The 26,204-nt window shown below is 38.6% G+C and overlaps 1 protein-coding gene across 1 annotated transcript; it reads left to right on the plus strand.

Moving 5' to 3' along the window:
• NDP (norrin cystine knot growth factor NDP) lies at positions 1 to 25,991 on the plus strand. Its single transcript, XM_066356734.1, has 3 exons — positions 1 to 139; positions 14,650 to 15,030; positions 24,899 to 25,991. The coding sequence occupies exons 2-3, from the start codon at positions 14,857 to 14,859 to the stop codon at positions 25,124 to 25,126; spliced, it is 402 nt and encodes a 133-aa protein (XP_066212831.1). The 5' UTR covers positions 1 to 139; positions 14,650 to 14,856; the 3' UTR covers positions 25,127 to 25,991.
• The last annotated feature ends 213 nt before the right edge of the window (positions 25,992 to 26,204 follow it).

Here is a 26,204-nt window from a genome sequence, read left to right on the forward strand (position 1 = left end):
CTAACTTTTGTGTGTTGCAAATATAAAAGGCAAGCCATGTGACAGAGGGACAGAAGAACAAAAGCATTTGGAAGTAACAGGACCTCTTTCTAGCTCTCAGAAAAGTCTGAGAAGAAGGGAGCCCTGCGTTTCCCCCAAGGTAAGCAGGAAAACAAGCGCTGACGGCTTCCTAGGAAATTACTTCTTTCCAAACCGAGCATTTCATCCTCCTCTCAGACAAAGAGACAACCTTTAAATACCACTTAAATTTGCATTAATTTAATTTGCATTAATCTGTAGCATGCTAGCATTGTGATTTTTAAATAAACGGGTCTTTGAAGTCTGTGACAGAGCAGGGGAGCCTCATAGAAAGGCTGGAAAAATCTCTTTTGGTTTGACTTAAAGAGATTTGATTTTTAAACTCTGCGTAGTTGGATGTAACTTTGTAATGGTTCTTATATTTGACCCTGTAAAAAAAGACTGAGAAGCAGCAACTCGCAGACATGGACTCCGGATTCCCCAGTCTATTCCCCACTGCCCTCATCCTTCTTACAATGGGGGCACTATTAACGCGGGCAAGCCTTTGAGTTTAAAAGTGCACTGTTTACTTTTATTACTACTTATGTATGCTGCTGATTTCTTGCCAGGGCTCTGCCGGAGGACTTAGAATGACTTCAAACAATAGGCAACATTTATTTCTAGCTTTCTGTGTCATACTTTGCAGGAATCCTTCCTTTGCACTCTTCTTCCAAAGTGCAAGGACTCTGCTTCCTTAGATGCAGTCAGGAGCACTGCGGAGAGAGGAGGATGAGTTTACTATATGACTTTGATTGGGCAAAAATTCCGAGGAAATGCATGCTGTTTGCCTTGGCCTTATTGCAAAAGGTTATTTTTAGCAGTCTGCTTGTCCCTGCAACAGGACCGATGCTACTCTGTCTAAGCAGTGACTGAGAAAGGATGCTCCCACCAGCACAGGGACAAAGACCTATAGGAATAACTCCTACCTGAAGAATATTCTAAGGGTTCTTTCAATCTTCTGAATACAAGTTTTCTGTTCAAGTGAACAATTGGGCAGTAGGAGGCCTGGACATAACTCTTTCTTGGGGGACAGGAAGTTTGTGTACAGAATGTTAATGACTCAGAATGTCCTGTAAATGAGGCTTATTGTAGTTAAGGTCCCCAGATAAACCTGCATGAAAAAAGGCAGACTCCCTTGTCAACTGAGATTCAGGTGTGGGAAAGGAAGCCATTTAGCAAGATAAGAGTTCCATGTTCTATTCTTTGCAACTGTCATTAATAACAAATATGGATGCTGTAAAATATGTCTCTCCATTCTTAATGTTAGTGTATTTCAATTACAATGAGCTGGCACTGGCAAATTGCTCTAATACTTGATATTAAATACCAGGTGCATTTGAAAACATAGAGATACCTAAAATGGAGTGTTAGCTGTGGGTGTCAACCAAATGCAGCAGGGAACTGCAGAACACTTCTTGATTGAGTGTTTAGAGCAAATGCAAATTTCTGCACATTTTCTTCACACCAGTCTGGCTTCTGAAAGTAACTTTAAGGTTCTATTGACCAATTTCCTTTGTGGAGCAGAGACATGGTTTATGGGGAACCTTTCTAATTTTCTCTAATAACTAGCTTAGCAGGCATTATTGAATGAAAATCTGACTTTTGAATGAGTTAATTTACAACTTTATGATATTCACTGTTTGACAAAGCCTTTAATCATGTTATGGATTCTATTGCTATACAATTTTACAGTGGTTTTATAAAACTGCTGCTGTTAAGGCATTTAGCCAAATCAAAATAATTTTCTTAACCTATCATTCAGATTATTACATAAGAATGTCTGAACACAAAATGCAATGTTTTGAGTCATTTACTTTAAAATCCATTTATTTCAGATTAAAGGAAAACTGGTTGAGGCCTTCTTGATGACTGTGTACTAAGCAGTTGACACCAATAGATGAAAACATGCCTGTGGAGTTTTCAATCTTAATTAGAGTTCCAATGATACTGTTAAGGGGAAAATTAATCATTTTTCAATACATTTAACAATTTCCAACTCATTTATTTTCCTGGGTCTTTGAAAAATGTAGTGAGTATTTCAGAATTATAGCCACCAGTAGTGGCCAGCAATTTTTACTCCATTTCAAGAACTCACTATTCAAGTACTATTATTCTTATTAGTTGATTATTCATTTCATCATTCTCTTAATAAATTATGCTAGTCCTGATGGATGCAAAGGTGAATTAGACATTGTACCATGCCCTCATTCTCAGTCTGTATGTTATCTCCAGTTAGATTTTGGAACTGAGATGGACTTTATCAGTGAGTAAACTGGGCAATGATTTCCTTATTACAGGGACTCATTTGAAATATCTGCTAGTATTCAGATTTACTTGAAATGATTGCCACTTATCAATGGGTTTTCTCTCCCATTTACGATTAAGAGGTTCTTGTTAGGCCTCTATCACCTGATTCTGGGAACATGTCACTTGCATATCTATCATTGCCTGGATCTTCTTTTCCCAGGAAGAAGAAAACTAGGAAACAGTCAGTTTAACTTTTCTCTGATTTCTTCAGCAACCTTTATAAAAGACCATATGCTGTCTTTATCTGGGATGGCTGTGCGTCACCTATTCAGGAGTTGACATCAGGGCCATTTGATGAATCATTGAATTAGAAATGTGTACAGAGGAAGATGCATTCACTATCTCCCACCACTTACTTGTCTCACCCCTAGGATCAACCTTGGGGCCTGGCCTAAATTCAAGAGGCCCCTGAGAAGAAGTTGTTCTCTAAACCCAGATCTCCATCAGAACCACACACAGTGTTGCTTTCAAATAATATAGTCTTGTGTTTTCTGACACGGGTAGGTTACTGGGGGGAAAAAGCCCTGAAGACAGCATCACAGCATCACTGTGGTCCTTGATTTGATCATTATCAGCAGATAATTAAATGCTTCTGATTCTCTGTGGTGCCTGACTCACCCTAGCCAGTCCTTAGCTTCTTGGTCAGCAGACTTCTACTCCATCCTCTTCCCATGACAATTATTTAGTGCTATTGCCCAGGCCTGCTGAGTGAGCCAGTGGGAGCAGAGGGGATGGGGAGGCAGGTGGAAGGACTGAGGAGTGCTAAATCAGAAGGAAATTGGGCCATGCAAGGGTGGGTGAGCTCCGAGGCCCAGATTTGTGTGGCCTGCCATGGCTGTGATCAGCTGTCATTTCCTCTTCGTGTATGACACTGTAGAACATATTAAAATTTCTCTGGGATGGTATGTTTGGAATTCCTCTGATGCCCCACCTCACCAACTTACCCGGACAATAAAAGCAAGGTTGTAAGCCTTTGAACAGCTGGCAGGCTATATATTTCCCCTCTTTCTTTCACATAATCTAATTCAGAAAAGAATCCAGCTAGACTGGCAGTGCCATGTCTGGGCACTTGTTTCCTGCAAGTTCTTCATCACCACCTCTTCCTTCCCTCCTTGGAATCTTCCTGGGTGGCATATGTCTTTTCTTCTGTTTTGCTCTCCACTACTCCCACCCCACCCCCTTTCCCCTTTTCTTGAGCTCCTTCCATTGTGAGCTTGCCCTTTGCTCTGCCTGTTTTCCTGACAGCGTGGGTCTCGTTCCTTGAGGTCTCCCCATCTCCATACTATTCCTAGGATGTCATTCTTGGCAACAGCTCTGTTGGGCTGATAGGATTGGGGGCTTTTGAAGCTCTGAACCTGAACCCACTCACAAAAAGGAACAGCCACAAGGATCAGCTGCCCTTTAGGCTGCTGAGAGCAAGGCTGGAGTGACCCGCTGGCAGGAACAAGCATACCATCTCAGTGACCCGCACATCTCCAGTGAAGGGCTGGGGGTGGGAGTGCTATGGGAATGCCTGGATGCATTTCAGCCTACATTGAGAGAAATGTAGTTATTCTCTTTTTCAGAGGGACAGGCAAGTGACTTGAAACAAAGCTCCCTGAATCCTTGAGCCCTACCCTTCCCCCTTTCTCTGTCCTATCCACATTCTTCTCTTTCCAAGGAAAATGAAGGAGAAACAGGACTTTTAATTTGGCTAGCACGGACCTGAATGTCTTTATGAAACCTATTTGGTGAAAGGGGGATGGGAGAAATGGATCCTGGGTTGAGCTGTACTAAAAATGCATGGGTCTGGGAGATGGGGGAGGACTTTTTCTGGGTTTATTTTTTCATTCTCTTAATACAGAACAAAAGATTGGTTTATGAGTTGCAAGTGGAAAGAACTGGACTTTTCAATTAGACATTCCCATTTAAGAGCCTCATATAACCCCCTCTGCGCAGCATCCTTAAAAGATGCTGCTAATGTCCTTGGGACCAATAGGTATTAAAGAGCAACCTACAATGCAGCTTCCTATTCCTTTTCTTTTCTTAAGGGCTGGGTAGTCTTTCTGAATTAACTAAAGTTCATTAAAAGACCCAATAGAAAAAAAATTTAACACAGCTGAATTAAAATGAGTCTTTCCCTGTTAGCTTGAAAAGAAAAAAAAAAAAGAAGGAAAGAAAAGAAAGAAGAAAGAACCAACTCCCCTCCTCTGCCACTTCTTGGATTTTAATATGAATTATTCCATACAAGTCCCTAGGCTAGAGGATCTATTTAAAGACGCCTGGCAGCATGAAGGGAGAGGGTAAAAATACAACCACTCTTTTGTCCATCAAAGGTTTTCTTTGGGAGGACATTAAGAGCATTCTTATTTTCCTGTCTGCCCCTGCCAGTGGCAACATTCCAGCTGGTAGTACCCACTCCTCAACCATCAGATCAGCAACCATGAACTTCTATGTTTGATTCCAAGAAAAAAAACAAAGAGTGGGGAATCCTTCTGAAACCCCCATGTGTGTGCAGTAGGATGGGAGAAGTTGGTACTGAAATGAATGCTGCTTGACTGTGCACGTTGCATGCTACAAATTCACGTGCCCACACATTTGGATTTTTAAGGAAGATTGTGCCGATGGCATTATTTTTGTTGCCAACTGCCCTCACATCTGCAAAGCTTTTTTCCTTGTGTGCCTGCCAATAGTTTGTTTGGTATCATTCATACTTACTGTCCCCTTCATTAAAGGGTCTCATAGTCTGATGGGTGCGCACATATTGCTGAGAGCTGTACCCCCCTAGACCCATTGTCAACAGTCAGAACAAAACACCCTGGATAGGGTTCACAGTCTGGAACAATTACTTTCTTGTTAGAAAGAGTGCCGACTCAGAAAATTTTTAAAAATGAGTAACTTCAGTTGGTGATATATCCCCAGTATTTATAATCATATATTCATCCGATTGATGTCCATTTTACCTTCATGTCAAAATCTGCATATGAACATTAAAATCAATTCTGTAAAATTTCGATATATTTTCTTTTTTGTTTTTCTAAAAGAGCTAGGAATTTTTCATACAATTTTCTGTCTTCCAAGGGGACTGGCTCAATCCCAACTTTTTTCTTTTAAGCTGTGATCCAACCAATTGCAATATGCTTTAAAAATGAAAGGGCAACAGGTTAATACATTTAAGAAAGTTGATGAGCTGTCAGAAAATGCTCAGGGATGACTTTTCTGCAGTGTCACAAACCAATAATAGCCCTAAATATGGAGTCCTTTTCCATTCTTTTATCAATGTGAAATAAAAATAAAAAGATAGCAAGCAGGCCTTGGGAGAAGTAGCAAAAGAGAGGAAAAAGGATTATTTTTTGTGTTCAAAATCTGCCACTGCAGATTTTCACATAGTACAATTTCAGAAAGGAAACCGATAATTTCACCTTCTCTACTCCCAGAAAGAGGTGTTTGAATTCTGACATTGTTTTTTTTTTTTTAACTTGGTTTTAGAAAAGAAGGCCCATTCTTCAAGTGAAAAAGAAATATCCCCCATCTTCAACTCTAAGTAAAATGTAGGCACACAAATGCCTATAATGGATGTGAAGCTTCAAAGAAATCCAGTCCTTATTGCAAGTTCATTTTAAATTTTAAACACAAGGCAATGTTTAGGACTTGATACGTTTCTGTGATTTTTCCTCAAATTATGAGAAATTACTCCTTTTCAGAATTTAAGTATTTTTGAGGTTTGACATCTCAAGGCAGCAGAATAGAATAGTTGCAGGAGAATTAGCAATCAAATGATACAGCTGTACATATCTGGTTTAAGCAAAGCAAGATACAAACAGAAAACCAACAGCCCAAGAAGTTCAGAGTTATTAGCAATATAGGGAAACATATTTTTATGTGATATTATTTTAATCTCACCTCTTTGATGTAGGTCTGCATCTACAAGTGTTCTGGATTGCAGTATTCAAATCCTACCATTGGGAAGAAAAGGCAAATTGAATGGAGAATGAAAAGACTGTGTTACTCCTATTGTTTATGCCCCATTTCTAACTAAGGGCTCTACAGCTGTTAGGTGAGATCACTACTCATCATTCCAAAATGTTGTTGCGGATGAGGAGATTCAAATGCAGTTTTGGAAACACTTTGCTGGACACTTTGAAGAAAAGCCAACTTATTCATTTGGCTCCAGGGAAAACGGAAGCCTGTACCCTGAGCTAACACTGGTCACCTCTCTTCTCCTAAGGCCATACCACAGCCAGCAGTTTCGTGGCAGAACCAGTGTCAAGTTATATCAGCACCAGGGTCCCTAGAAAACATGGCCACCTTTTCTTTTCCACAGGGAAAGAGCACATTCATGTGTTTTGGCTGGACTGAATCCCTAGGTTGGGTATCTTAGAACTCTCCTGTTTTCTTTTCAAAGGGTTTTATATCAGATGAGTCTCATTACTCACATGATACCTAAGTGAGAATGTGTCTCATTACTCACATAAAATCTTCTAAATGGGTGAAATGAAGGGAACCTTTCTTATTTGAAATTGTGTTATTTGAAATCATTGAAAGGACAGTGGTAGATTTTTAACAAAAATAATATTTTCTTCTTCTCTTCTGTTACTTCTGTGGCTTTCTCCCTCCCTATTTTTATTACTTGTGGATGAAAGGATGGGAGAGGATTCCATGTTTGGGATATTGTTGATTTGTAGCACTGTATAAAGTTCACCCTAAGCATTTTCTGATAGCTCGTCACTGTTTCAGTTATAGCTTTTAGTGGGTTCACCAGATTTGCAGAAATAATCCAAACTCCTAGAAGAAAAGTCTTCAGCTGTATCATGCTTTTTACATATAGGTAATCAAACCTGATCATTTACAATTTATGCAAGGTTTGTATTCTAAAAGTCTGTAAGTTATGTCAACTGTTAAAAACTCAGTGAGACCTTGGCCAGTTAGCTCAGTCAGTTAGTGTGTCATCACGAAACAACAAGGTTGCAGGTTTGATCCTTGGTCAGGGCACATTCAGGAAGTGACCAATGAGTGCACAACTAAGTGGAACAACACATGAATGCTTCTTTCTCTTTCTCTCTTTCTCTCTCTCTCTCTCTCTCTCCTTCCCTTCTTCCTTTCCTTTGTTTCTCTAAAATCAGTTAAAAATAATAATAAAAAAGACTCAGAGTGAGTCTTTCTATAGAAACTATAGAAGTTCACAAAAGTCCATCACAGGATTCAAGAGCCATAGAAAATGGATAACTCTTTTAGACCGAAGTTTCAGCCCAGGACTTCAACAATGTACTTCCCCTAGCCCAAAATTTCCACACCCAGCCTAGTCTCTTGCTCTCAACAACTAAAGCCTTATTTATTCTACATCTGCAGAGAAGAAAACTCTTCTAACCAATTTTCCTTTTCTGTCCTGAGCCAGAGCATCACAGAAGGCTCCATTAGAGCATGATGATCTTTGTCTCATGCTCAGTTTAGGAATAAGTGTCATTCATAAGAAAAGTACAGGAGTGTTGAACTCAACCTATGTATCATCATCATCATCATTATTATCATCATCTCAAATGAAAGAAGTTTAATTTTAATATGGTTGACTATTTGCCTTTCTTCTCTCTGCATTTGGTGGAGACCGGAAAAACATTATACAGTTTAAGACAGCTTTAAGAGAAATAAGAACTGGTGAAATAGGGCTATTTTTATTTAAGGACACCAATATGGCCTCATCAAGGGGCAAATTCTTTTTTTATTAAACATCAATTTGTTGTTCCATTTATTTATGCACTCAGTTGATTCTTACATTTTTTTTAATTTATTCATTTTAGAGAGGAGAGAGAGTGAGAATGAGAGAGAGAGAGAGAAAGGGGGAGGAACAGGAAGCATCGACTCCCATATGTGTCTTGGCCAGACAAGTGTAGTTTTTGAACCAGCGACCTCAGCATTCCAGGTCGTTGCTTTATCTACTGCACCACCACAAGTCAGGCCCAAGGGGCATTCTTATAGCTTGGCCTTCAATGTTGCCTCAGGCACCACATTAGAACTTGTTTAGATTTTTCCACAGTCATTTACCTGTTGTGTAAAGAAGGAACTCTTTCTGTAGCATCTATTTGGAAAATATGTAGCCCCAAAGGAGATGCTGTACTCTGAGAAGCTGAGGTATAGTTAGAGAATGTTAGAAATTGATATAACCACAGAAGCATCTAGACCATTTCATTCATGTTGTAAATTAAGAAACTGAGTCTCAGAGAAGTCAGGTGATTTTTTCAAGACTATACAGCCAATGATGGGAAGGTAGAACTCAGAGCTTGAGGCTCCTCAGATCAACCTTCTTTCTACCAGATCAGACAACCATAGAATGATGTTTAAGTTTCAGAATGTAGTGGAATAGTTATCCAATATTTCTGACAAATGAGTGTAAAACACCAGGAGATGATATATTAATAAGATAGCCTAAAAATAGATTTGGGGAGAAAAAGATGAAAGCTGTAGATAAGTGGGAGTTTAAATAACAATGAAAGGTTCTCCTGGATTTCCTTGAAAATCAGAATTTGAAGTTTCAGCTAGTCTCAGGGTCGAGTCTTCCCTCACCAGTCGCTTCTCCGAGAGTAAATTTATTCAATTCAAGGACACATATACACAGGTGGGTCCACTTGAAAGTTGGCTCATACCCAGATATTACCTCTAGTTCCAGTCCTTTGTTGCACCCATATTTACCCCAGGATTGTGATTTATTGCTTCTTTCCTGAGCTATAGTTCTCCTTTCCTTTTGTTTCTCCCATCTCTTTTCTTTCTTCATCCCTGTCACTGCTGAGTTTGACCATGCTTGGCTAGTAATGCAGTTTGGAAGAACAGAGAATCTTATCCCCAACTGGAGGACTCTTGTTTATAACAAGAACCCATTTTCTTTCTCTTAATGTGGCACAGTGGGGGCAGGCACTGCCTCACCTGCTCCTTTATCTCTGATTCTGGTATAGACATTATAAGACAATGGGGGCAGGAGCCACTAACTCCCCACTGACCTTGTGGCTCTCCATTCTTGGAGCTACTTGAGGCTGGAAAGCTGGAGGCTTAGAAGTATTTGTGGTCTACAGTACTGCTGCTTTTCGGTCAGCCCAGGCTTGGCTTCTTGGCTGCTACTGATGTGCTGCCAGATAAGACTAATATCAAAACTCATTCATTGAGCGCACAGGATGCTTTATAGAATCCAACATGCTGTTTACAGTTTATAAATTAAGTGCCTTGGGAAGAGGCATCTGACTTATTCTCCAAGGCATCTAGTTGACTAGATCCAATTGGAATTCTTTGAGTTCCTGAGAAGGGGCTACTTAGCACTTCACATTGTCTAATTAGACCGTGAGTCTCTTGCTTTTCTAATCCTAGTACAAAGTGTTATCTAGTAGCAAGCTTACTTTCACACTTAAATCTGATTTTTTTTGTAATTTTTTTGAGAGAGGCTCTATGTTCTGCCATCTTTACCTTATTTATGCCTGATATGATAGTTTTAAATTATAGTAAGTATCAAGTAATTCTGTCTGTCACTGACGCCATTCCAGAGTCATTATATTTTATCTACTTAACTTAATCTTAGAAATGATGCAAAGCATGTTGGATAAAACTTATGTGTTAAGAGAGTTTATCAATGTGCCCAAGAAAACAACAAGCCAAGACTCTGCTGGTGGATGCAGTGAGCTAAAAGAGGGAATCAGAGTAAGACTTGTTTTCCCCCCTGACCCTTAACTTTTATCTCCTAGAATACAAGCAAACACATAGTAGGTACTCAATGACTGTGTTGAATAAATACTTATTGAAAGAAGCAATGAGAGGCAATACCTGCATATACTAGCACTGAAAACAGCTGGGGCAGTGGAGGGCGATATGAATACTATCCTCCCTTGCCTGGCAAGCAGGGCAAAAATAAGGCCATTCTTGGTACATGCCACTTGTCTTAGCCTGTTGCTGGGATAACTCTTCAAGAAACCAGCTCTTTACTCTCTGTCAGGCAGAAGGTCAGCCCAAGAGTAAGCTGATTTGTGGACACAATACCATCTCTCACCCAGGAGGCTGGGCCCACTGTAAGCTCTGCTATATTATTTCGCTGAGGATAACAGGTGGGAAAATCTGGGCACCAGTTGTTCTTTTCCACTGGTATTGTTTGGAGGGTAGCTCCAAAGTTGGGCACACTGACCTACGTGCCTCTTCTGCTGGCAAAAGGTCCATGTTGGAGCTATTAGAATGTGGACTCTGTACATTGGCCAAGTCCATGTCTCAGATACTGTATCCAGAGCAGTCCTGAGGCTACTGATTCTATCAAGAGAGTCATTTTCTAATTCAATCCATCATTCGCTAGGACGAGGTTCTAAGTGTTAATAGGCAACATTTGATTTTATGCTATGTGACTTTTAAAAAATGAAAGCAAATTAGAATTAATTTAATTTTGAGAAAAATGACAGAAGCTCCTATAAGACAGACAGATACCATTAGACTGCCATAAAGTTGGAATCTCAAGTGATGTAAATTTCCTTTGTTTCCAATTTTCTTCTTTGTGAGCACTTCCCTCGGCACTCTGCATATTCTCACCTATGCATACCCTGGCCAACACAATGTTAGGACAACTTGACCTAATATCCCTCTTTTCTTCAACATTATGCTTATTATTTCTTCAACACAGCAGTGTTGAATCATTTAATTTGAGCATTTAAGGCAAAAATCCCAATGCTATTCGCAAGAATCTTACCTTTATGTTTTGAGGTTCTATGAGTTCTGTGGCATATTTATATTGCCACTTCCATTCTTATTTTATAGGTCAATATAAAAACTGAACAAAAAGTGTCATGCTTTGTGAGTGTGTTGAAATGAAAAATTGTGGTGAAGCAACATCTGTCATTCTGTTATACTTTATATTTTTTACAACTTCTGGGTTCAACTTATCTTTAAAAAGAAAATAATATAATATGGTTACATTTTGTATGACATTAACTATCTCTTTATCAGTATAAACTTCATAATTTCACCTTTTCATATTCACCTTGTAGGAAAAAAATATTCAACTGTGTTTGCAATTCAGTATGCTGCTATTAGGTGGCAGTAGTGTACAAGAACTAAGAAAAGACTAGCATGTTTTCCCATATTTATGAGAAATAAAAATATACTACTATTAGAAAAGAACACAGACCTTAATTAGCCATTAATTTAATTAATATTTTTAAACCTAGCTTTTAAAAGAAAAAGTATTATTTCATAAATAAAATTTTGAATAGGTATACTTTCACAACTTCAAAAACTATAAATAAAAACGTATACAGTGAAAAGCTCTTCTCCTATGTCTGTTCCCCAACTTCCACAAGTAACTAATTGTATAGTTTCTTGGGCATCCTCCCAGAGTTTCTCTATGTAAATACAAAGAAAACACACACACACACACACACACACACACACACACACACACACACACACATATTCTTGTTCCTCTCTGTTTTAACAACACAAATCAGTAGAGTTTCCACATTTTTTATATAACTGCATAGTATTTCATTGTATAAATGTTTCATAATATATTAAACCAATTTCTTACTGATAGGTATTCTGTGGTTTATTTTATTTTATGGCAACTAGTGCTATAGTGAATGACAATATGCTGGTATGGTCTCACAAATTAGATAATTCTCAGAGGTGAAATTGCTGGGTCTAAGTTATATACATTTACCATTTTAATAGATATTGCCAAATTGGCCTCAACAAAATTTGTATCATTTATACTGTACTGTCTCCACAATGGGTCTGTTTCCCATAGCCTTGCTAATAGGGTACCCGATCAGACTTTGGAATTTTTGTAAATCTGATTGGTTGAACAAAGTATTTCAATGTACTTTAATTTTCATTTCTCTTAGATCAGTGAGCACACCCATCTTCTATGTTTAAGGGTTATTTATATTTTATATGTACTTTTCTTTGGAGAAAATGCAAATGCCAACAAATACAATCATCCATACACATAGATAGAATTTTGTTATTGATGTTGTTGCTTGTTTTTTACTATTATGTTATACATTTTTTCTTTCATTTGCTTTGCTCATTTGACTATATCTGCTGGCCATGGCTCTGAATAGAAGGCACTAGCAGTTAGTAGGGAGGACCAGGACTAGAATGTCTGCTTTTCTCTTTATCCTTTTACAATTGACTCTTTTTTTTTATTGTAATTTTATTTTATTTATTCATTTTTTTAGAGAGGAGAGAGAGAGAGACAGAGAGGGAGAGAGAGGAGAGAGAGACAGAGAGAGAGAGAAGGGGGGGAGCTGGAAGAATCAACTCCCATATGTGCCTTGACCAGGCAAGCCCAGGGTTTCGAACCAGCGACCTCAGCATTTCCAGGTCGACGCTTTATCCACTGCACCACCACAGGTCAGGCTACAATGGACTCTTAAGGGAAATATCTGCAAACTAGAGTGGTGAAAAGAGAAATTAATAAATTCTCTTCCAGGGACTAATTAAGGCTTCAAAGAAACAGATAACCACTTGGGATAATATAGTTATATTGAAACTCAAGAAATGGTCAGTATTATTTGCCTCTGAACATGGAACCCCCAAAAGCAGTAGTCTTTGAAACGAATTCTTGGTGAGTTTCAGTGTAATGTGCATAAGAAAACTTAAACTATGCAGCTGAAAAGAAAACAAAAAAAATGCTCTTCTGTATCCTTTGCCAATTTGGAGCTTTAGACTCAGGCTTGATAAATTTTAATGAGATGTTTTCATTAGCATGTTCATAAAGAACAATCATGCAAAGTTGTATGAAAAGATGGTCTCCTCAACTTTAAGATTATCTTCTGTATATGGAGATGGTGGTAACTGAATCCACTGAATATCAGGTAGTGGCATTTTAGAGCAAGAGGGAACTGCATTTGTCATCTTTTCCAACTCCCCTACTCTACAGGTGAGGAATCTGAGGCTGGAACAGTTCACATGACCTGCACAAGGTCTTCCAGCTAATTAATGGCAGTGTTAGAGTCCAGGTAGGTCCCCTTGTTACTGATCCCTGCCCTTTCTTCAATTTATAGAACTTCCTTGAAACACACTCTCGGAGATTTTGTCATTGCCAGGGATGCTATGCACTGAAATAACCCTATGACACACATTCTTTTCTGCTTGGATCCCCTGCCCCACACTTGCAAGATGACTAACTGAGGCTAAATGAGTCTGGGGCCAATCTATTAAAGCAAAACTTATTGACATATATAGGATTGAACATCTAATATTGATCTTATCAATACTTTGCCCTGTTTTTCAGACTGTACATGAGTGGAAAGTTTAAAAAGATGTTGTACTATGAACAAAAGTGAATATTTTATCTGAAATATGTTTGAAAGTTTTTCAGATGCTTTGATTATCATGTTCCTTTTATTTTGGAAGTAATGTCAGGTTTCCTCTAATTTTCCTAAATGTTTGAAAATATTTTTTATATTCTTTGTTTTCTGTTGTGATAAAAAGCATCAATGTTAGCCATGTTTTGGGGGTTAGTGAGGTGATTTGGAGAGATCTCTAGACCCAGTCCTTTGTCCAAAAGGTATATGGTTAAAAGAACAAAGAAATTTTCAGAAAAACCAGTATAACATGATTTTAATGATAAGTTTCTGCTTCAACGACCATTTACTTTTCAAATTACATCATGTGTCCAGGTTACCGAGACGGCAGAAATTTGTGATTGTGCTGGCAAATACACATATTGTCTTAACCACACTGGAGGCCGTTAGCATAACGTGTATCTCAGATGCAGTTTGCTGGGTGGCATGGGGCTAAAAACAAAAACAGGATGAGCCTACCACAGAAGTGGAAAATTAGGTGGGACGGTGGATGGGTATTGACTTGAAAATGGAAAATGTATTTCTTTCCCATGGGACATGGCCTGTGTTCATTAGTGCTGACCCTTTCTCTTTTCTATCCCTGTAAGCTAATGTTAACACCAAAGCTAACTGAGAAACTGAGTAGACCCCACCATTCAAGGATAAGAATGAGGCCACCCAATTTAGTCATGCTGTGGCCAGAACCACATGGTTAATCTTTACCATGGGTTCAAACTATTCTTGCTCATAGGAACATGAACACCAATTGAAGTTAACATGTGCTTTCATTAAACCACTGTTTCCATCTCCAAATGGTTATAAATATATAGCATAAGCTACAGAGGGAGTGTCGAGTGGATGACAGTTTATACTAATGATACTCTAGAAACCAATATTCTCTACTCAAAATGACACAGAAAAATTCTATTTAATACCTCCTGGGTTTCATTAGTTTTTCTGGGTAAATGTTTCTGGGGAAAATAATTTCTGTTTTTTATTCCAGCTGTGCAGCAGATACAGTAATGATGGATTGCAAGTGTAAATAGCAAGACAAAAGTCTGGCGTACAAAGGAAAATGACAACCAGAAAGCTTCAGCCAGATCCTACCCTTTCCTTGGAAGGAACTGGATCCTAAGAGGTGAAGGCATTTCTGATTTTTAGTCCTCTGCTTCCCTCTGCTGTTCCTCTTGAGAAGTTTTTCTTTACAACAATGAAAAATCATGTACTAGCTGCATCCTTTTCTATGCTCTCCCTGCTGGCACTAATGGGAGATACAGACAGCAAAACGGACAGCTCCTTCATGATGGACTCAGACCCTCGACGCTGCATGAGGCACCACTATGTCGATTCTATCAGTCACCCACTGTACAAGTGTAGCTCAAAGGTAAGATCCAAATCTTTGTTGAGGGTATAGCATTACTTCTAGAAACAGGAGGGAAGCCATATTCCTTTGTCAGGAGATGGAGAACTATGATGATAGCACAAACCTGAGCTATACTGCTTGTCCACAAAGCTTGTGGGAGAATCATGCTTAGAGTATTGCACCATGCTTTGATGCTTTGCACTTTTGTCTGTAAAGCTGCCTAATTAAGCATGTGTAAATGCAGCCAGCTTCTCTCTTTACAGGCTGCTCGAAGTCAATAAGAGAGGCTGGATGGTTCTCACAATAAAATTGTTGCCAAACACAAAATGGGAGGGGTGTGTTTCATCCTTAGTTGTGAAATTTATGAGTGGTACTGTCCTTTTTCAAGAAAGAAAAATGGAGTCTACAAATTATTGTAACACCTTCTATCTCCATCGGCGGCAATAAAGAGAAAGGGATGGCAAGAAACATGATTGAGCAGTGAAACATAGTTCTTGAGGGGCTCTTCAAAGAGTTTCCTGACGATGTAGTTGGTCATTGGTCTTGAGTCCGAGCCTTTCTTCACCTTCCATGTTTATGTTACAATTATTTCAAAAGATAAATGCCAATTTGATCATTTGTCCATTTCACATTGATTATCCAAATCATTCTTGTTTAAAGCAGATTGTATATTTTTTGTTTGTTTGTTTTATACAGGCAACCTGTACAACTGATGTCTCAGTGTTGAGACACATTGTGGGGAGAAATAACATGTGTTAGAGGTCACCAAGAGTGGCCAGCCACATGGACCAGCTAGAAAGGAGGCATAGAGTAGGGAAGAACAGACTCAGAATGACAATCCTCATGACTGTCACTGGCCCAAACAGTCACATGAATAAACTTGCCCACATTTACTAAATAAGAATTTTTTAAGGCCAACCTCAGAGATTTTCACTTTTAGTCCTGAGACTAAAACTGCTTAAACATTCTCATATGGCAAGTATTTTTTTAATTATCGGTATAATTAAGAAGTTTTTGTCATATCAATCACTAGAATTAAGACCATATAAGTAAGTATCTTTACCCTCCATCTAAAAACATTACAACTTTTGTCTGCCTTTATAATGGCCATAATTTGTCTGATTATAACTCAATTATAATAGCTTGTTTTAGTTTTGGGGGATCAGAATATGAGTTAAATCATTCTATTATTCTATTACAAGTTAAATCTTATTATATTAATAAGATCTATGACTCTGGGGAAAATGCACCTAAGGAGAAAGATTGCAACAAATAAAGAGTTAAGTGTTACCAAACAGCACAAAGGATATTTGTCCCAAAGTCCTGCTTGTACCTAAGAAAAACATCTTGTCTCTTATTTGTACTTGTAGAGCTTAAAAAAAAAGAAAAAGAAAAAAAGAAATAAATTTAAATTTTCGCAAGATCACAATCCTTACTTAGGAAAAACAAACAAACAAGAAAAACAAAAAACAAGTTGACAAAAAAAAGATGGGATATGTTTTTATAACTTTGATTGCTTGGAAATTGACTAGAGCAATTGTTAGCTTCTCCTTCCCTACCCCCATATAGCAGCATCTAGGATTTAGTTTTTCTTATTCCAAGGATGATCTCTCGTCTGTTGAGGTATGCTCCATAATAATGATTCTGAAATAAAAACAGAAATTAAAATTATTTCAAAGAAAGTGCCAATGTGATAATGGGAAGGAACAGAGAAAAAGGAGCATATTCAAAAGGAAAAGAACAGTCTGAAAATATTTGGTGAAATGATGGAGGAACACCATAACAAGTATCACATTAGTTAAAGGAAAGTCAAAGTAGAGATGTCATTAACTCAGACCCAAGCAACCCATAGTGCTTGAGCATGAGTCCTAGAAACAGACTTTAGTCTACCTTAGTTCACCTTTGTTTCTTCCAGAATGTTATGGTAAATAGCGTAAAATTATGATAATAAGAGAAATATTTGCAATTTCATGGGAACAATCTATTTTCAAACATCCCAAACTATCCTAAATATAGCAATAGTTTTATGTAAATGGTGTTGTAATTATAAACTTTTCTTCTTTAGCCATAAAATATGCCTGGCAGAATCTCAAATACCCAGACCTTTCCTGGATTACATTTTCTTCATGTGTCCAGGCACAAAACTGTTTTTCATTTGAATTATACTATAGTTATTAACTTTCACAAACTCAGGCTGGTCTTCTCTCCAAAAGGTCTCATTTAACAAAACTGTTTGTCTTTCTAGACTTTGGATAAAGCATTTAGCTTCTCTCTAGAAAACAACCAAAAGGGGTTTTTTACAAAGAGAAGACTAGGGCAGATTTTTCCTCTCTGCAAAATTTTCCCTCATCATGATATTCAAAGGCCAGTATTTACTAAACACATGTCTACTGTTTGCCTTTCAATTGTTAACACTGCCTGACTTAAATTTATTCAGTGTCTGGCCTTAGGAAAACAGATGAAGGGGAGCTTGCAACTCAGGCTCAGGGAAGGGAGGGCACTTTCTTGAACAGCTAATATGTGTCAGGCATGGCATGCTATATAATCTAACCATTACTGGCAAACCTGTGATAGAAAGAATTATTATTCCCATTTTATGGGCAAGAAAAACTGAAACCTGAAAGAATGTTAAGTAGATTGCTCAATGCACTATAGCCCAGGAGTGGCAATGTCTGCCTCAGATCATTCAACTTTCAACTGCTTGACTTCATATTGGAGAAATGCAAGTAGAATGCAGGAGCTACTATTTAGAAATCCAGACTCATCTTCTGAGCTGCTGGAAATTATGATTTATATTTAGCCACCTTTCTAGAACTAGAACTAGTAGTGAAAGCCTTTCAGGAAGATTTCAACATAATTGCCTGTTCCCCTGAGCCCTGAACTTGCAGCTGGCCAGCCCCAGGGGCCTGTTGCTCATCTCCTGGAAATTCAGAAAAGAGCTGAGATGGGGTCAAGCACTAAAGACTGGCTACTGTGGTCCACTACGGAGGTCAGTGTGAACCACAGATTAGGATGTACCTGGTAACATTTAGTAATGACACCTCTTAGAATTGGGTACAAAACATTTTGGGAGTGGCACATTCATTTTACAGTCTTTCATGAAATTCTCAGTGAGTAAAGGATATAGAACAAACAGACAAAACGTTAGTAGTTAGTGAAAACAAGCTGTTTGGGGCATCTTTAAGGGAACTGAGACATTCCAGACTTTTAAGTGAGAAAGACCTGGTTCAAATTCTAGTTCCGCAGTTTGCAAAATGAGGGAAGTGAAATAATTATTTGGTGCCTCAATTTCTTTGTGAAATAGAGCTATTGCTGTCTACCTAAAGGTGTGAACATGAGTATTGGTGATAATATTTGTAAAGCACTGAGCACAGTGTCTAGTATATATTAGACATTAATAAATGATATTATGATCTTTATGATGAAGTTATAAACCAGACAGGTGTTTAGACTCACTTTTCTATTTCAGTCACTATTGTGACCTCAATAACTGTTGTGATCTCTTGTAGCCTTAAAGGATTAGGAAAATAAACCTCACTGTGGTTCATGTTGAACGTAGAAAGTTGGCAGGGGTGGGTGTTGCATGCAGAAGAGCAAAGTAAATGTAAACCACTTTGCTGAATGCTGAAAGGAAAAATAAAAGTCAAAGAGAAATAGATTTTTCTGTCTGACCTTTTATGCCAGGTATGTGGAAGAAGGGTGACTGTAGTGGGGGTCACTTCCAAAACCAGGCCAAGGAAAAGTTTTCAGGAACTGAGATTGAGAAAGCTGATGGAGCAGGTCCATGAATTCTGAGCTGGGTGAGGAGTAGGAGATGGTGACCCCAGGCCAAGGATGTGGAACCATGACATAAGGTTATCCAAACTCTGAAAGACTACAGGAGCTGGAACAAAAACAAAAACAAAAACAAAAACAAAAAAAAAAAGGAAAGGAAGATTCAGGAGACAAACCCTAGGGAAATTCCCAGAGTAAAAAGGACTTGGCATGCCAAAGAGTAAGTCTTGGGGTTGGGAAAAAGCAGTTAGAATCCATCCCCAAGTCATCTCCTACTGGTGCTCTGGAAGGTCATAGAGTAGTAAAAGAAATGAAGGAGTCAAGAACATTGAGTTCATAACACAATTAACTATTGGGGAGATACGACTTATTTTTTAAAAAAGAAACAATTATATACTAAATACCTACTATGTGCAGGCACTGTGGTAATTACTAGAGGCACAGAAATAGAAAAAAAAAGACTAAGTTTTGGCTTTCATAATGTTTACAAATAAATGGGTTAGAGAGGAAAGGGGAGTGTTCTTTGTGCAAAGGCCTCTTCATGTCTAATTGAGTTGTGACCAGAGTGAAGGGACCAGATTTCAGGTAGAATTTTCAGAGTTCCCACCCACCTTATCAAAGCTCTCACCACCTCCATCACCTTCTCCATACACAGTTTAATTCCTCGGGTTGCAGTTTTGCAGATGCCCTCAGCCTGGCACAGACACTTTAAAGGGTGATCTGGGTCCCTGAAGATGAATTGAACAATTGTTTGTTGAAGGTATCGGTAAGGAAAGGTTCAGAAGAAATATGGGTAAATCTTATTCCTGAAGAGAAACAGGATGCTCCAAAGGGTGCCATGGAATAAGAGGTGTATAGTGTTCACTGCTGAGAAAAAGGCAAAACATGTTTCTAACTCAATTGGGATAAAATAACCAACACCTTGTTCTAGGATGGAACTGGTGTATCTTTATTCTGATACCAATAGAGATATCTAGTCAGTCATGGCCTAATCAAGGAACCCACAGGAGTTCCACATGTCAGAAGAGGAAAGTGACTTTGGTGATAGTTAGTCTTTCAGGAAAGGGTGATGAAAACCATCTGTGTTTGGGTTTTCTCTCATTCAGAAGATAGTTATGTATTGAAGAAAAAACATATATGTTTAAGAACTATGAGAGGTCACCAGAGAGAGCAGAGGCCTGAGATCTCCAGTGGATTTTTTAATCTGGACCCAGGAATCACAGCAGGCTACAACCCTCACAATGTAGCTCAAAGTTGCCCATGATGAACTTGAACATCTTATGAACACTTAAAGGCTTGACAGGCTGACTTTCATAGACCAACAGTATAGCACTATGGTTAGGAAAAAAAGCTCAGGAATCAGGCTGTGTTGGTTCAGAAGCCATTGTACAGCTATGTGACTTGAGGCTGATAGCTTATCCTCTGTCTTTAATTTTAAATTTGTAAAATAAGGAGAGTTTTCCTTTTGAAACAGAACTAAGTTGCATGTGAAGGGTTTGACACAGTGCCTGGAGCCTAGTAAACTTTTAATACATGTTATATATCATTATCCTTACTATTCTTTTATTATTACCCAAGAACCTTTTTATTACTCAGCCTCGGCACATGGAAATAAGATTAGAGCATGAAGGAACCCACCCTTGAGCAATCTCTCTGAACCTGGTAGCCCTGTTCATATTGGAAGAAACTGGCTTTCACCTCCAGCTGCAGCCAAGTGACAACAAGGTTGGGGGAATCCAAAGGGGCTGCTAGAGGAGTTGCCTGGCTTCCTAGCATCAGGCCACTTATTTGGAAAATAAAAAGTGAACTGGACCCAAAGCCAATATATCTGTCACGCACCTGGGCTGTGAGAAGTCAGTGGGTCTTATGAGCAATAACCAACTGTTGAATCCACTATGGTTATCCCCTATGTGGTTATTTTGTCAAAAGAAGTTTCTTTCATGATTTGATAATAGAGCAGTGTAGATACTCTTTATTATGAGGATTAAGTGCAGTTCAAAATGCATGTTATTTTTTTTAAATAAATTTTTATTAATGTTAATGGGATGACATTAATAAATCAGGGTACATATATTCAAAGAAAACATGTCTAGGTTATCTTGTCATTAAATTATGTTGCATACTCCTTGCCCAGAGTCAGATTGTCCTCCGTCACCCTCTATCTAGTTCTCTCTGTGCCCCTCCCCTACCCCCTAACTCTCTCCCTCCCTTCCTCCTGCATCCTCCCTCCCCCCACCCCTGGTAACCACCACACTCTTGTCCATGTCTCTTAGTCTCGTTTTTATGTTCAACAAAATGCATGTTATTAAAACACAGCCAAGTCACCCAAACATGAGGAATGTGTGTCAATCACAAACTGGGGGGCCACCAAGTTTTGGCAGATGAACTGATGTTTGAAGGTGTCAAAGGTTTATTGAATTGAAGAGGGATGAATTGGTTAAGAGTTAGAAGGTGTGTAGTACTATCCAGCAAACTTCTGAGTGTTCCCAAATCACTGGGGGGTGGAGGTGAGCAAGGGTCTTGACAGTGAAGGAGGTATTATTTAGGATTGCCATGGATCTTAGTAGATTAAACTCTGCATACACTTGGAGGTGGTGATAATGTATCCCAGGAAGTCCATAAGACAAAGGTCAGGCTTGTGCGAAATGATATATAGTTAGGGCTCCCAGAGGCAGGACAATGTAGATGAGAGAAAGGTGTGAGTTGGTTTATGCCTCAGGAAAAGTTTGGTTTTAGACAGACCTGAGTTTGACTCCCTCTCTGCCCTTTACATGATACGAGTTTGAGCAAGTTACTTAAAGCATCAGTTTCCTTATCTGTAAAAATAATACAGATAATAATAGGATTGTTGTGATGATTAAATGAGAGTAAATTTTGTAAGCACTCAATAAATTTTAGCTGCCATTATTATTATTAGCTAAATGAGTACTACTTGGTGATCCATCTGAAGCAGAGCCTTGCTAGTCAAAGTGTGGATTGTTAGCCCAGCAATACTCACATCAACCGAAATCTTATGAGAAATGCAGAATCTCTAGCTTGACTTAGAACTACTTCATCATATTCAACATTTTAACAAGATCCTTAGCTGTATGTGTGTGTGTGTGTGTGTGTGTGTTTGCGCGTGCGTGTGTTGAGAACAAGGACCAAATAATTGTTTTATGGTCCTCTTCTTCAAAGAGAGAGCATTTGAATTTGACAATGGAAGGTAGTTGTGATTTCATTAAGCAGAACTAGGAGGAAAGGGAATTCCTGTAAAAGGAAAGACATGAGCAAAGGCAAGGGGCAGGCAAATTCAGCATAGTTCCATTAACACTTAAGGAATTAAGCTTGATCAGAATAGGGAGTGGGTGATGAGAATGAGAACAGTTGTAAGAAAGACTGGAAATATATGTGGAATCCAGGTCACAGAAGACCTTACTGCCTTTTCAAGATTTTGAATTTTATTGTGAAGGGTGAGGGAAGCCACTGATGGTGATTATTATATGTCTGCATTCTCCTTGCCCCCAAAATCCAACTTTTTAGAAGGGGGACCCATTGGAGATGGTCCCATGGTCTTCAGTGCTGGAGTTCTTGTCCTTCAGAATGTGCTAAAGGTAGAGCTTGAGACCTTGAAAACTTTAGTGAAATCACCATCAAATTAGTTCTTCTACAAATGACCCTACATTGCTGACTTTTTCATTTTACATATCAAGGCTAATTGCCTGGTCATTCAAGGTCTCCATTTGGTTCACCTGTATGTGTATCATTTGGGAATCATGTACCACCATGTCTTTGCTTCTGAATTAAGTCCATTGGCACAAGTTTGTTATATCCATCCAGACTAAAACTGGATCTCTACAGACACCATTTTGGGAGGTGATTATTTGAATAAATGCTTAATCTGCTTAATAGATAATTTGCATTAAATATGAGTAAATTGAATAGTATTCAAAATGAGATGTCAGGGACCTCTTCCCATGTATGGTAGGTGTGTGGAGAAGGAACTGTGGAAGACTTTGGACTCTCTCATTAGAGAGATAGGATGGGCACCAAGGATTGGCCCAGATACTACTGACCTAAAGAATAACCACTCAAAACCTTATTTCAGATCATTTTTGTTTCACACATCAATGTGAAGAGCAGGCAGGATATAATCAAAGTTTTAATAAAACCAAAACAGCTTACAACTGTCATTTTCTCTCCATCTCTGATCTTTCAGAGAAAATAAATCAGTAGATCTCTTAGTTTATCTCCACCAAGCTCTGCTAGTTGTTTTCTAGTATCTCATATTCTCTTGTTGGTTGCTAAGAGATTGTTGGATTCAACCCAGCATCTTCTCAGGTAATGATCTGTAATTACCAGATGTCAGCTTCTCTTCCTTTTGGAAAGATGGGCAGGCCATACCCTTCTTTTAATCCTTGGGTGTTTAATTTTGTCCTATAGGATAATTTCAAAGATAAATAGCTAGTGTGTTTTTATAATAGCTGCTAATTCCTAAAATATCATGAAGGAAATGTCAAATGGTTTCATATATATATATATATATATATATATATATATATATATATATATATATATATGCATATTTTAACCTTTTATTTATATAGTTTTTTTATATTCTTATTGTTGGTTCTGGAGTTATAGGGCAACTATTTCTCATCACTTAATATGAAATTCACTAAGCAAGACCCTTCCACATAAACATGGACTAATAATCTCAGGTTCCCCTCACCCTCTGTACCCCACTATATAGGATTATGTAATTTAATGAATCATATTGCCCACCCTGTTTTACCCAGGGACTGTTACTCCCAGGACACCAAAATTTGTGTATAGAATACATACATGAGTCTCTGCTCTGCCCTTTAGTCTGTATGTAAAACATTGAGTGTGTGCTATGTCCATTGTTCTGGGGATAATTTTGGTAGTTTGTGTCAGATTCTTAAAAGAGTCTGTTAATTAAAACCACATTAAGAGCTGTTATAAAGAACACAGATCCTCTGTAAACTCAGCCCAAGCTTTATTATCATGTTAACCTACTTTTGGAAATGAGATGGTTAGAGTGAGTTAATATTTGCCCTAAATGATTCTGAAGATGTGATTGCACAAATCTTAGGCTTCCTCAATCTATAATCCCAGAGGTGTCATTTCAGGGCCCAAAACATACCCCATTTTTATTTCATGGTCTTGTTTCAAGTTGTAATACCTAGAATATTTTTTTCCCTAAGTATCACTCTGGTTATCTTTCTTTCTCTTTCTTTTCTTCTGTTTTCTTTTTTCTTTTGTTTTCTTTTCTTTCTTTCTTTTCTTTCTTTTCTTTCTTTCTTTCTTTCTTTCTTTCTTTCTTTCTTTCTTTCTTTCTTTCTTTCTTTCTTTCTTTCTTTCTTTTCTTCCTTCCTTCCTTCCCTCCCTCCCTCCCTCCTTCCTTCCTTCCTTCCTTCCTTCCTTCCTTCCTTCCTTCCTTCCTTCCTTCCTTCCTTCCTTCCTTCCTTCCTTCCTCCCTTCCATTCCCTTTCCCTTCTTTCCTTCCTCCCTCCCTCCCTCCCTCCCTCCCTCCCTCCCTCCCTCCCTCCCTCCCTCCCTCCCTCCCTTCCTTCCTTCCCTCTCTCTCTCTCTTTTTCTTTCTTTTTTCAGAAACCATATTTCTTTTGTTTAGCAATTCCTTTTATATAACAATTTTTTTCTGCAGTTATTCTTTACTCCCAATTTTAATTTGGAATGTTTTCTGCATTTTGAGACTGGAAGAATTGGCATTGGGTCAATGGTCGACTACCACCTGCCTGAAGAAATTTATTTTGTTTTTGGATTTTTTATTCGCACTTCATGGTGGTGGGCCTCACTCAGTTTTTCTAAACTCTCCATGCACTTCAGAATTACCTAAGGAGCTTTGAAAACCACAAAAGTCTGGCTCTGTCTTCAAGGACTTTAATTCAATTGGTCTGAGACAGGGCTTGGGTGTTGACATTTTAAAAACAAGTTTTACCAGATGATTCTAACATGCAACTACAGTTGAGAGCCACCGGTCTAATCCAGCAGGAATTTCCAAAGAATATTAGACCCTTGTAAAAAAAAAGCTGTGCAACCTGGCTGGGGTTTTAACATCTCTGCATGGTAACCATCTCTCTTCTCTCCCCAGATGGTGCTTCTTGCCAGGTGCGAGGGGCACTGCAGCCAGGCATCACGCTCTGAGCCCTTAGTGTCCTTCAGCACTGTCCTCAAGCAGCCCTTCCGCTCTTCCTGTCACTGCTGTCGACCCCAGACTTCCAAGCTGAAAGCATTGAGGCTGCGCTGCTCAGGGGGCATGCGACTCACAGCCACCTACCGGTACATCCTCTCCTGTCACTGCGAGGAATGTGGTTCCTGATACCTGTAGTTGAGTAGCTTCTTGATGGGACAACCTCCCCTTCTTCTTTCAGTGAAGCAGTTCAATCAGCCAAGAAAGACTGGAAAGAGTTAAAAAAAAAGATGCAGCAAGTCACAGAGGATTCTGCATATTCTTTTGATAAAGACGCTAGACATTTGTTGACAGAGAGATATTATCCTGGGAACTTGTTGCCTATTCCTGTCTTTTTTTCCCTGGTACAATTTCTTTTGCTTCTTTTTCATTTTTCTCCTTGGTGCTGAATGTTGTTTGGGTTTCCAACAATTCAGTGTTAGTGGGGAAAAGTGGGCCCCCAAGCAAGAGTGGGTCAGACTGTCACTGTTTGGTGCAGATTAGGGAAGCGTTCACTGTGGAAAGCAAGAAAGCCCAATACTTTCTGGGACATTGTCTGCTTTTTGTTTATCTTGTCATTTGGTCTAAAGTTGCCATTGCTGCTAAAGGTTCTTAATTTGAAATTCCAGGCACCAAACATGTGGATATGTTTAGTGAGGTTCACTCACAGCTAGCTAGCTGATATCCAAGTAATCAACAAACAGATTCTTTTATGAGATGCTGGAACTCCTGATAGCTGTAATTATTATTCAGAAATGACTTTAGGGAAGTAAAAGTGGCATTAAAAATTTGTCACCTGAAGGTTCTCTCAGATGAATTATAGTAAAATTTTGTAAGGGAGCCACTTTTAAAGACCTGGACAAATACAGATACTGTATTGACTTTGAAAAAGGCATATATTTTCTAGTGGCATGGAGAATGCACTGTATTCATGCATGCAAATTAGACAACCAAGTATGAATCTATTTGTGGGTGTGCGATAGCTATAGCCATGCCATGAGTATTTTTCTCCAAGATCCACTTGGCTATGTGAAGCTTGCTGCCAAAATGGTGACCTGGCTCATCTTCTGAACATTTGGTTTAAATATATTTTGGTCTGTGAGACTCAAAATTTGAGTTATTCCCATATTGTGAAATAAAAGGAGAGTATCATCAAAATTTTTACTGTGTAAATGTTTTTTCCTACTGAATATCTTACTTTGTGGTATCACTATGGTGTATGTGTGCA

Source organism: Saccopteryx leptura, chromosome X, assembly GCF_036850995.1.
Source record: "Saccopteryx leptura isolate mSacLep1 chromosome X, mSacLep1_pri_phased_curated, whole genome shotgun sequence".
NCBI lineage: Eukaryota > Metazoa > Chordata > Mammalia > Chiroptera > Emballonuridae > Saccopteryx > Saccopteryx leptura.

Bases quoted from the DNA above. Each gene is read 5' to 3' on its own strand.
- NDP (XM_066356734.1), top strand. From the start codon at position 14,857: ATGAAAAATCATGTACTAGCTGCATCCTTTTCTATGCTCTCCCTGCTG. The intron at 15,031-24,898 runs GTAAGATCCAAA...TTCTCTCCCCAG, and splicing joins TGTACAAGTGTAGCTCAAAG to ATGGTGCTTCTTGCCAGGTG.